General features: G+C 50.1%; 1 protein-coding gene across 1 annotated transcript; it reads left to right on the plus strand.

Moving 5' to 3' along the window:
* Positions 1 to 1,169: 1,169 nt before the first annotated feature.
* On the plus strand, positions 1,170 to 11,681 carry ANKRD60 (ankyrin repeat domain 60). Its single transcript, XM_005887988.2, has 4 exons — positions 1,170 to 1,602; positions 6,443 to 6,573; positions 8,296 to 8,461; positions 11,380 to 11,681. Exons 1-4 carry the CDS (start codon positions 1,170 to 1,172, stop codon positions 11,679 to 11,681), a joined length of 1,032 nt encoding a protein of 343 aa, XP_005888050.2.
* Positions 11,682 to 12,429: the final 748 nt, after the last annotated feature.

A 12,429-nucleotide genomic window follows, 5' to 3' on the forward strand; every position in this document is an offset into this window, starting at 1 on the left:
GTAGGATTTGCCTGCTGAATCATCTATGCTGGTAGAGACTGGTCAAGACTCTTTGATGAATAACCTAACCTTTAAATTTTCAGTTTATAAGTGTTAAAATTTTCTATAGGCATTCTATATGAATGCCTTTCCAGTGCAAAGTTTTTTTTTTTTTTTTTAATGACTGTCACTTCTCTGCAAAAAGTTATGTTTAAAGCTCACATTTTATTCTTCTTTTGTAACAACTGAGATTTTTTTCTAAAATTGTTCATGTTGCCCTTGCTGTTCTCTCCTGTAGGTTTCTCATCAGTTTAGGTCTTTACATGTTAGTTCATAGATGCAGCGTTTAGTGTCTGTGATCTGACTTGCACTCGCCTCTGGCAATATAATGGAAAAGCACAAGCTGGTTTCTCACCAATAGGGCTGCTTTGAAAGGCATCTCAGCAACAGAACCGTCTCAGACTGTCCCTAAGTGGACGTGTCCTTCACTGTCCTTCTCATAGTGTTTTCTTTGGCACTTTCTCACTCCAAGAATCCCAGAGCGTTTTCAGCACTGATGGATTTCAGTGCAGATTTGCAAATTTTTGGGAAGGTCCATCTCCCACTTCCGGGGTAGCCCAGTATCTCCCCTCCCCTCCCCCGCCCCCCCCTCACCCCCCTCCTCACTGTCAGGTTGGATCCAGATCTGCTTGAAAGGAGTCATATTTCTGCAATGTTGCCTTTTTCATTTATGCTCGAAATACGATTTTAAAGCATGACTAAAGACTGCACTTTACAGCTCTCCATAGAGGATGCATGCAGAGATGATTTAGAGCGTTATTCAGGCATAATTCCTACAGGTAGTTGGCCCCGAATTGTGCAATGACTGTATTTTAAACAGACAAGAAGAGGCCACAGTTTTCCCGCTTAAATGACCTGACGTTCAGCTGGGAAGGGGAGTTGGGGGTGTGGTGCGGGGGCGCACGCCTCGTGGTGATGCCTCTGTATTGATCGCAGTAAATCTCCCCACTGTTTTAGAAGCGCCCGTGCCCATTCCCTTATTCAAGAAGCTGCACCAGGTCCACGTGAAGCCCGCTTTGGTTAACTGCGGCCCATCGGCCCACCGCGGATAGGCGGGGCGGGTGGGGGGGTCACCTGTCCGGAGGAGGGGCGGGGGCGCCGGTGACGCGCGACCACTTCTTGGAGCGGGGATGACGCGCAAGACGGGTCAAGCGGCTGCAGTGATGCGCGCAAGACGGGGTAAAGCGGCTGGGGCCGGGCTGCGGGCCATGAGGAGGGGGGCGGCGGAGGCAGCGACGCCGCCGGGGGGCACCATTCGCCGCGACCCCTCTGCGGCCTGGCCGCCCACGCCGGGGGCGGACTCTGCCGGCCCGCGGCCCCACTCCCCACAGCTGCGGTCCCGCACCCGCGGCTGGAACCACGTCGGGGACCCGCAGGCCGTGAACCAGGCGACTGACGTAGTCCCGGATGTCTTCGCCATGCGAGTGCTGCTGGAAGATTCCGGGGAGATGTTCCGCGTAACAAACTGCCGCAGCAACATGACGGTGCGGGAGCTCAAAGAGGAGCTGGACCTGACAGCCGGCATTCCCTTCAACCTGCAGCGGCTGCAGTACCTGGACCAAGGTGGCCCCTGCCCGACCCCTTTCCTGGCCACGTGCACTCCTCTCCACCCCGCTGCCAAGTCCCCTCTGAACCTACAATGGGGCAAGGGAAGCCCGCCCAGACCAGGACCCCCAGATGGGTCAAAACAAATCCCACACCATGAAACTCCAGGTGGAAAAGCCAATCCTGGCCACCTAGGGACTTCCCAATTCCAGAAAAGCTGGGTTCCTGTTAGACCTCAGATCTCCAGGCAAACCCTGTCCACAGCAAGACCCTGATCTGTAGCAAATCCTCCAGTCTCAAAGCCAGCTGTCTAGTCCATGCTGTCAACCCAGTCCAGGTCAGAGCCCCCAATCCCAAACCAGACGCTGCCCACCCCCCTAGGACCCTCAGACACCCAGACTCTCAGACTCCCATGTCTCTCTTCATCAGGGACCCAAGTCCCAAAGCCACACAAGACCTCAAACCTGAAATATTTGTCCTCAACAGACCCCACAAACCTGCTTATGTCAGGCTTATGTCAGGCCCACAGCGTAGCACAGTGGGACACCAGGACCCCCAATCCACCATTCAGTTGTATCCACACAAGGACCCCAAGCCCAGAACAAGCCTGCCTAAAACTTACCCCAAATCTCCAAGGTTACCGTGACTACTTCAGAACCCTGGATTCTTTGGCAAAGTGTCCACACACAGACACTAGAGCTTGGAACAAGCCCTGCTCATTTCAGGGCCCTCAAGCCAAGAACCAATCTGCCCAAGACTGAACCCCCTAATCCCTAGACTAAACCAAGTGACCATGAGAACCCTGAATCCTCCAGCAACCAAGTAGACTCCAGGACACTAGAGCCTTAAACAAACTCTGTGAGCCTCAGAACCCACATCTCTCCGCAAACCATACTCATGTTTGAACCTCAAATACAATCCCCAAGTGACCCCCTGCTCACAACAGAAACCTGAATCCCAGAGCAGATGGGCTCAATTCTGAGTCCCTCATCTCTGCCTAACCAATCACTCATCTGAACCCCATTCCATCAGCCGTCTCTGTCTACATAAGGATGTCAGACCCCAAAATGAACTCTGCCCACATCTGACAACTCAACTGTGACCACACCAGAAGCCCAGGCCAAGAGTCTTCAGAAGAGCTCTAAAGCATAAGACAGAGTCCGCCCACAATAGAACCCCAAAACTCAAGTCCAGTGTACTCATATCTGAACCCCAAACCTCCATGGAAATCATGTTTGCCCTCCGAGGTTTAAGCCAGCCATATGCGTGTAAGGAAGCCAAAGCTCAAAACAAGCCTTGCCTACATGAGGACCACCCCCCCCACCAGACTCAAAGCAAACTCTGCTTGTGTTTGAAACCCAAATCCCACATCAGCCTCAGTCACATTTAAACCCCAAGTTCAAGACCAAACCCTGCCTATATCAGGACTCTGAATCTCATAGCAGAACCTGTTGCCACTGAATCCAGGGCAGACCTATCCGATTCCTCATCCCTATGCTATCCAGGACCCCCAAATGCCAAAACAAATCCTTCCCACAGAAGGACTCTACATCCCAGAACAGATCCTTCCCACACCAGGACCCCAAGGCAGAGTGCAAACCTTGCCTCCATCAGAATCCCAAATCTCAAAACAAACCCTGTCCACATTTGAACCCCAAATACTGGACACTGACCCAGTCCATATCAGGACCTCAAATCTCAAGCTGCCTCCTTGTCCATGTCAGGAGCTCAAAGCTAGCCCAACCGGAATCAGAACCCAGCACTCAAAGCTCCCTGTGACTGACTCAGGACCCCAAAGTCCCCTGTCCAGATAAACCCCACATAGGAGACATCCAGTGGACCCAGAGCACATCCTCTCCCCCTAGGGTCTCCTTCCTTCACCCCGTGGGTCTGGCTGTCCCCATCCCATCCCTATGATATGCAGAATATGAGAGCAGGATCAAAGCCCCCCAGCCTCTACCATCTCCCCACCTGCTTGAAATCAGCACAAAAACAAGAAAACAAAGGTAAAAAATAACTCTCTGGGCTGCTGCACAGAGAAAGTGAACAGCCGGTGGCGCAGAGAGACTGCAGTTATACTGCAGGGGCCGTGAAGCGATAGAGATGAAGACTTGAAGCAGCCTGTCTCCCCGAGCTCCAAGCTCCCAGACATTGCCCTTCTGGGGCTCAGTATCCTGATTTGTAAACCACAGCCCCATTAGCTCCGGAATCCTCAGTGCCGTTTCCTCCTTTAGGCAGAAACGACTCCAGAAACACAGAATGCATACTGAAGAGCAAAGTCCTTTCCTTTACCCTCTTGGAAATCAGTTAAGCATTTTTCATGATGTATTTGCTTTGCTAGAGCAGTATTTGGAAGAATGCTTAAGAGCATTTTCGAGATTTTATGTGGAAAGAAATGTACCTGGATTTAATGTGTTAAAAGTGAAGTGAGCTATGGAAGTGCTTAGAGTTCCAAAGCAAGTAATTTAAGAATTATGTGTCTTGAACTGCAGATGTCTGACACCCCTCCTGTTAATTTATTTTCACCCATGAGCTATGCCGAGCGATAGATTCAAGAAAGCTAAGAGGGAAAGAAAGAGACGAAGTGACTTAACACTGATGTCACAATCCTGTTAGTCAGCAAGCACTTAGCAACTGTTAGAAGCTTGACCTCTCTTGTGGTTGCCATCCTTACTGTTGACGGCAAACAAGAAAGAAGGTATACCACGATGATGGAAGAAATTTGGGCTTCTTCCAGTAAATAATCAGTCTGACACCTCTTTACCCACCTCAAAGGTTGCCAGAGAGGATCAAATGAGATAATGTGTGTGAAAACCCTGAAAGACTTAACTCTAAAAGGGGGTGAAGCATTCTCCTGGAGGCGGGTCCCCTTCCCATGTTTGTTGTCAACTCTAATAATTTATTTAGGTGGTGATAATTAGTATTTGTCCAAGCCGAAGGCAGTTGCTGCCTGCCTGTAAAAGGAGAATGTGCTCTGATTTTCTCTAAGAGCTGTTTGCTGCTGCTGCTGCTGCTAAGTCGCTTCAGTCGTGTCCGACTCTGTGCGACCCTATAGACGGCAGCCCACCAAGGCTCCCTTGTCCCTGGGATTCTCCAGGCAAGAACACTGGAGTGGGTTGCCATGTCCTTCTCCTCTAAGAGCTGTTTAGCTGGTGTGAATCGTGCTCTTGTCTTTCTCGGAGAAACACCACCTTGCTCCAGTTTTTTCAAAGTTGTTAGGAAGTCATCAAGTTGTCTTATTTAGACTAATTACTGATTATCCTCAGTGTGAGAACCACAAATAAGACCCTAATTAACAGATTTGCTAATCACTGTTCCATGTTTCCATCCACCAACTGGAGTTGCTGGGAACCAAAGGATGCCAACAAAGTCTAGAGTGAGTGGGCAGGGCATCGAGGAGAGGCAGGGCTGGTTGGAGTCCTGGTGTTGCTGTTCACTGGTCATGTGAGCCTCGGTCTGCTTCTGTGGCAAATGGACCAGCCAAACCTGGCTTGTCGTGAGGATTAAAGAATGTGGGTGCTGAGTACTGGCACTTAGTAATCACTCAATCATGAAACCAAAAATGTTCACAAATTCTACTCGGAATAAATGATAATCCAACCTGGGCAGAGTTGAGACATTCCATTCCTAGGTCTGCTTATTGGAAAAGGCCGATTAATCCTTCAGCTAGATTACAGGTGGCCAGGTAGGAAGATGTGTGTGTGTATTTCCAAAGGTAAACTGAAATCAACTTCATTTTCTTAAAATGTTCTACAATCCTCTTCTACTAATTCTGACCATCTTCCCCCAAGGGTATGAGTAAGGGGCAGTTTTGGGTGATGACACATAGACAGGATGTTCTTCCATACCAAGTCCAAATTATGGTGGGGGTCGACATGGAGATGCTCATATTACCATAGGGTCTCCACTGGGGCAGTTTTGTCCCCCTGGAGGCCATCTGGCAAAGTCTAGAGACATTTCAGTGGTCACACCTAGCTGAGCAGGCTGCCGCCACCTTGGGGGTAGAGGCCAGGAATTCTATAAAGACCCTGCAATGTCCAGGAAGACCACACAGCAGATAGTCATTCGGCCCCAAGGGTCACGAGTGCAGAGGTTGAGAAATGCTGCCATAGACTATAATTTGAAAGATCCAACATTTTTTTCTCATTATTACCTCTTTAAGCTAACTGATGACAACATTAACCAGAATCAGTATTTTAGTTAGGGGTATATGACTTGTATAACCACTTTATTACCTGTCTGTAATTTACAGTTACTTCAAGTAGTTCTACTTAGAGTTGGCCTCCTGAAATGACTTTTGTTCACTTCATGTATTTTTTGTGTGTGATGGGTTAAATTATAATTGGGGCTTCCCAGTTGGCACTAGTGGTAAAGAACCTGCCTGTCAATGCAAGAGACATAAGAGGTGTGGTATGATCCCTGGGTTGGGAAGATCCCCTTGCAGAAGGGCATGGCAATCCACTCCAGCATTCTTGCCTGGAGAATCCCATGGACAGAGGAGCCTGGCAGGCTACAGTCCATAGGGTGGCAAGAAGTTGGACATTACTGAAGCGACTTAGCATGCACACACGCAAGTTATACTTACAGAATTTTATGATTTATTGCTTTTTTTTTTTTTTTTTTGGTGGGGAAAGGTTTGGCTTCTCTTTGAGTTAAGCCAAATTCATTTTCTAAAAAATATCAGCTACTACAAACAGACATACGTGGTTTTATCAAATGATACTAGTGCTCAAGTGTCTCAAAGTATTTTTGTGATACCCAAATATCACAAATAAGATAATCTCTTCACTAAACCAGGGTAACAATTTATCTTTAATGCCTGATTTTTCTTTTTAAAGATAAAAATTGTTCCCCATAGGAATTTTGATGGATGATGCTACGCTGAAGTTCCACGACGTTATTCCTGGTGGAATTATTTCATTATGTATCTGGCACTATGATGGATGGACGGAACTGGTTTTGGCGGCTGTGGAAGGGGATTCCAGTAAGGTGTTTTCATGCTTCTTTAAATGGATATTATACTTTATGAAGCAACTGTAGATTGTGTGTGGGTATGTGTGTAGGGGGAAGTTGCTTGTTCTTTAATGTGAATATTTATTGAAAGTTGCAGAGTAGAGAGAATAACAATGACTTGTCATCATGATCAAATCGTGTGTTTCCATTTACTGTTTGGCTTTGCGGTTTCTCCCTGTCCACGGACTTGTGATTTGTAACCCAGTCACTCTACCCCGAAAGGAACCAGGGCAGCCCTTTTTCTTTTCACGTGTATATTTGCATGCATTCTAAGTCTCTTCAGTCGTGTCCGACTCTTTGCCACCCCATGGAGTAGCCCACCAGGCTCCTCTGTCCATGGGATTCTCCAGGCAACAATACTGGAGTGGGTTGCCTTTCTTTTCTCCAAGGGAGCTTCCCGACACAGGGATCAAACCTGGGTCTCCTGCATTGCAAGCAAATTCTTTACCACTAGCAACCACAAGTATATTTGGTAAAGTTGAAAACCTGATTTAACAGCCGAGGACGCCAGATAAGTTGGAACTGTGCAGTCCAGAGCGTTCGTCGCTGCAAAAAAACCAAAAAAAGTCCCAGGGGTCTGCCCCTACCTGACAGGTAGAGGCTTGGAAACACAGAAGCCCTGACCCTTGGCCAGGCCTTGAGCAGGGCTCTGGTGTGGGGCGGGGGTGGGGGCAGGCGGGGGCGGGAGTGAGACTGGAGGAGGAAATGTCTACCCAACAGTGAAGGTGAATCGCTCAGACACAGGGGGCAAGTGCAAGTTCTTTGTGGAAAATAAATTCGATGACAAGCGAGGAACTTGTGGAGGAGACAGTTCACTTCTGGCTGGGATGCGGATCATGGGGAGGGGGGAGGTTGGGATGGGGTTCTGGGGAGCGGCGGTGGTTCTAGGACGTCAGGGCAGGGACCCAGCAACCCTGCTGCCCTGGAGCAAGAGCCTTAGAGCCCATCCCCCCAATATTTGCACAACTCTCTGGTTCCTTCTCTGCGTTTCTCCCCCTCCTCTGCCTTCCCTGGATTCCTCTCGGGCTGTGTCCATTCTGGGTTCTCTGACTCTTGCTTTGAATGTGGGGTGGGTCTCCCCCAACTCATCTTGGGCCAGAACTGTCATCACCCCCCTGCATCAGGAACTGGGCTCGTCTCCGTTGGAGCCGTAGCCTTCCTCCAGGGCTCAGATCTTTAATTCTCCATAAGAAGATTCTGTCCCAGGGCTGTTATTCACCTGACAGCAGAGTTCAGAGTGTCCCAAACGTTAACGGAGACAATGGGCCTAAGAATAGACCGGAAGGCCAAGGTTCATCAACTCTCCCTAGGAGTGCGTGCTCCCTTGGAGGTGGGGGGGTGTTCGGTGTTGGCGGGGGTCTTCCTTCAGGGCTGCAGCCCCCTTCCTCTGGACACCCAGAAAAGCTATTTTTCTCTCTTCAAAACATGGACAGGAAGAATTTCCTGCCTCCCAAGCCTGTCTGGTGGTAAATTTGTGTTTCCTGGACGTGCAGAGAGAGATACCCCTGGCTGGTTTCCAGCTTCTCCCTCCCCTAGGGGCTGCTACCACCACCCCCCAACCCGGCCTGTCCCATCCACCTCCTGCACGTGGCGTTCAAGCTGACTTCCCCGCCAGGGTGTCCCGGGACCCACCAGCCAGGTGCCTCTGTGTTCCCGAGGTCACTGAGACTCACGCATGTAACTGTGTGTCTCATCCAGCTGGCTTGCCTCGGCGTTGCCGAAGACACTTTCTACCGAACTGCAAATTCGGGGCGTTTTGACGACAGGCAGTGGAAGAAGTGGATTTCCCAGAGAGCGTTCGTGGCCTTGTATGTTGCCTCACACAGGGGCCACTCAGAGGCTGTGCAATACCTTCTAGAACACGGTAAATCTCATAGCGGCTGGGTATGTTCACGTGGCTGGTGTTCAGTCACTGAGTCATGTCTGACTCTGCAACCTCATGGACTGCAGCATGCCACGCTTCCCTGTCCTTCACCATCTCCCAGAATCAGCTCAAACTCATGTCCATTGAGGGGCTTTCCTGGTGGCTCAGACAGTAAAGCGTCTGTCTGCAATACGGGAGACCTGGGTTCAATCCCTGAGTCGGGAAGATCCCCTGGAGAAGGAAATGGCAACCCACTCCAGTATTCTAGCCTGGAAAATCCCATGGACGGAGGAGCCTGGTAGACAACAGTCTATGGGGTCACAAAGAATCAGACACGACTGAGTGGATCAGTTTCTTCTTCATGTCCACTGAGTATGTTCAAGAGTAGGGTCTTTTGCAGGCAAGGGGGTCACAGTGGCTTGTCCTCCTGGTTCGCTCAGTAGTGGTTTCCTGGACCTAAGTTTGTCAACCACCAATTAAGGTCCCCACTGGGCCACTCGTTCACTGTCTGAGGGGGCTGAGGACATGCTAACTGAGGCCAAGAGAGGCAATACAGCCTCTCTTGGCCAGGGCTCAGGAAGACAGAATTTTTCAGGACACCACGTCACAGGGCTTCCTGGTTCATAGTGTCCAACCAGACCCCGCTGGGGATATTCCCAGACCATCCTGTTATTTCCTTCCCACCTGGGGTCCCTTTTCTGCCCAAGGAGTCTAGCCCCATGCTGACATCCCTCCCTTGGTGGCTGGCAAGCTGGCCAGTCTCCTTTCTCCAAGCCTTTGAATTATTTGTCCCACACCCTTGTTTTCATCTCTCCTCCACCAAAGGGCAATTACTCTCTCTGTCCACAGACACAGAAGCCTTAGCCTGGCTTGTCTCCCAATTAAAGGGCTTTGCCTGAGGTTCTTTGAGAGTATGTTTTATCTTTCCTGAATGTAGAGCGTTTGGGGGAAAAGAGGCCTGGGACTGAGGTGCAGACCATTCAAAAACATGAGAAGACTGTGTCAGACATCCCAGGCCACCAGCTTCCTCCAGAAAAAGCACAGAGTATTTGATCACTGGTTTCCCAGGTGGTTCAATGATAAAAGAACCTGCCTGCCAATGCAGGAGGTGCCTGTTTGATCCTTGGGTCAGGAAGATCCCCTGGAGAAGGGAATGGCAACCCACTCCAGTATTCTTGTCTGGAGACTCCCAAGGACAGAGGAGCCTGGTAGATTACAATCCATGGGGTTGCAAAGAGTCAGACATGACTGGGCATGCACACACTCTTGGGGCTCAGGAGGGGGCTTCATCTGAGGATCTCCCACATCAACTTGGCTCCAGATTAGACCCCCTCTTCCCAGCCTTTGGCCTTGATCCCAGGCTCTCTGTGCTATTTCCCCCACTTTCACCAACCAAGCTGGGAAAACATCTCCGATGCTTGGGCAGAATGACAGGCCGTGTGTCTGTGATGGGTAGGGGTTTTTGTAACAGTCCTCCCCTCTTTCTGCACTTCTCCTGTTGTAGGATGAAATATGGGCTTTTCACGGCCCAGCAGTCCTTTAAGCTCATAAAAAGTCATTTTCACTCTGATGGAACTGTGATGTATTTGAAAGCACCAGTTAAAGAATTACAGCCAGCTTGGCAAAGTTTTCTGTCCTTTGCAGACAGCAGCTGTAAAGAGGTACTGGGGCCAAGGCAGGGTGTTGTGAGAACCCATTTAAAACTTTACCTCACTGACCAGTCATAGCTCATAAAAACTGGCTACCAAAATGTCAGCTGCGTATAATTGAATTGCCTTGTTCTCTCTGTCATGGTATTTGTTACCCAGAATTTGATTCAATTCAACAAGTCTATATTGGACACCTGTCATTAGCCCACCCATCTGTGGGAGGCAGTGAGGGATTCAATCCAAGTGAAGTCCGTCCATGAGTCAGGCTGCTCAGCCTCTGACATCTTCCAGGGGCCTGTCTTCTCCAGGCATCACCCAGGCTACGTGCCGGGGATGAAAACAGCAATGATCAAAACAAGCATGTTTTCTGCCCATGTGGAGTTTATGAAGGCAAGTCAGCAAATTATTACAAATAATTAATTCCATGGTCAGTCATGCGTGGAATGTTCTGGAGACACAGAAGATCTACTGAACAAAATGCAGGGGCTCCCCAGATGGCTCAGTGGTAAAGAACCCTCTTACCAACACAGGTAGATGTGAGAGATGTGGGTTCAATCGTTGGGGTGGGAAGATCCCCTGGAGGAGGGCATGGCAACCCACTCCAGTATTCTTGCCTGGAGAATCCCATGGACAGCGGAGCCTGGCGGGGTGCAGTCTGTGGGGTCACAAAGAGTCAGACATGACTAAACTATGCACAGGGGGATTCTTGGGGAGGAGGACTAAGGAGCGTTTTCCTGAGGAAGTGAATGAAACCTCAAGAAACATAAGGTTATCCCAAGGGAGGGGCGGAAGGATGAGAGTGTTTTTAGCAAAGGAAACAGCATGTGCAAAGATCCTGAGGCAAGGTAAGGGAGCAGGTGTGTTGAAAGGATAAAGCTAGAAGGCTGGTTAAGTGAAGCATGGAATGGTAGGGGAGGAAGATCGCTGAGTCGGGGGGTGGGTAATGCTAGAGTGATAAGGCGAGGTGGGTAGGACAGAGCGGTGAAGACTGAGAACATTGCCCCAAGGATTTGAGTGAGGACTGTAGAAAGGTCTTTGTCTGCCACAAGAGGAGCCTGAGGGTGAAGCAGGGCTGGATGCTGGGTCGGGGGGATACAGGAGTGATCCCTTCGTGGCACTGGTACCAGGGTGGGGAGCAGTTATTCATTCTCCAAAGCATTCCTTTCCAAACCTCGGCCCCTCCCTGTGAGTTTCTTCTTGAACAGGTTTCTGAAGGTTGGCTCTGGCCAGCAGGGTGGCCCTCCCTGAGCCGACTCTTTTATTTCCCAGGTGCCAACTGTCAGGGAAGATCCCCTGTGGGCAGGACGCCCCTGCATGTGGCTGCAGCCATGAGCCGGCTGGACTGTATCAGCCTCCTGCTCAACTATGGGGCCTCCATCAACGACAAGGATGCCAAGGGGGAGACGCCCATGTCCGTCGCCCGCCGCCTGAACCGTACCCAGAGCGAGCGACGGATGTTCCTCTTCTACTGGCTGGTGAAGATGGGGACTAAGGACCCGCTGGACCCTGTGGTGAACAAGGCTTTTCAGAGAGTCAAGTCCGGGTTCGGCACCAAGGACAGCAAAGTGTAGGAACGTTTGCATGTTGACACCGACTCGGGGTAACTTTCCTGAGTTCAGGTCCACGGTGAACAGTGGCCGTGGTGAGCAGAAATTCAGGGAAACATGGCAATTAATCTGAATCAGACACAAAATGATCTGTCCTGTTTGCAAATGACGTGGGGAGAATATTGATAGAAGTGGGTGACTTTGTGTTCATTTCCTAACCCATTATGGATCTAACAGACTCCCACGCCAGCCTTTAATTTCGAGCTATTTGTTCATCATACCCAGGAACGCTGCTTGGGGTGATGGGGACCAATTACCTCCTCTCCCATCTGGACACCATCTAATGCATCCGCATAGCAGGGGTAATGGACACAATGAGAGTAGCTCTTGTTATGGTACAAAACCAGGGCGGGCGGTTGTCGCCGGCTGGTGGGCAGTGTCACCTGTGAATTCCAGCTCGTTAAATTCATGGAACAAGATGCTCCCTGAGCTCGCAATGTTCCAGAAGTTTTCCTGAGCCTTCCTGGAGGGGTCTGCTGTCTGAGTCAGAGGTAGGGTTGGGGTGGGAAGCGAGGCTGGCCAGAAGACATCCGAGCTTGGTTGCCCACAAGGGGCCCCTGGTTACTCTTGGTGAAAAGGGGTGAGTTGACATTGGATTTAAAGGAGACCAGTGCAAAAGATGACGATAGCTCGTAAAGGAGAGAGTTTGAACTGGCAGCTTCTTATTGTCCTCTTGTCCCATCCCCAAAGGTCCAGCACTCTCCTCCCCGAC

The sequence above is a fragment of the Bos mutus genome, chromosome 13, assembly GCF_027580195.1.
Source record: "Bos mutus isolate GX-2022 chromosome 13, NWIPB_WYAK_1.1, whole genome shotgun sequence".
Taxonomy (NCBI): Eukaryota; Metazoa; Chordata; class Mammalia; order Artiodactyla; family Bovidae; genus Bos; species Bos mutus.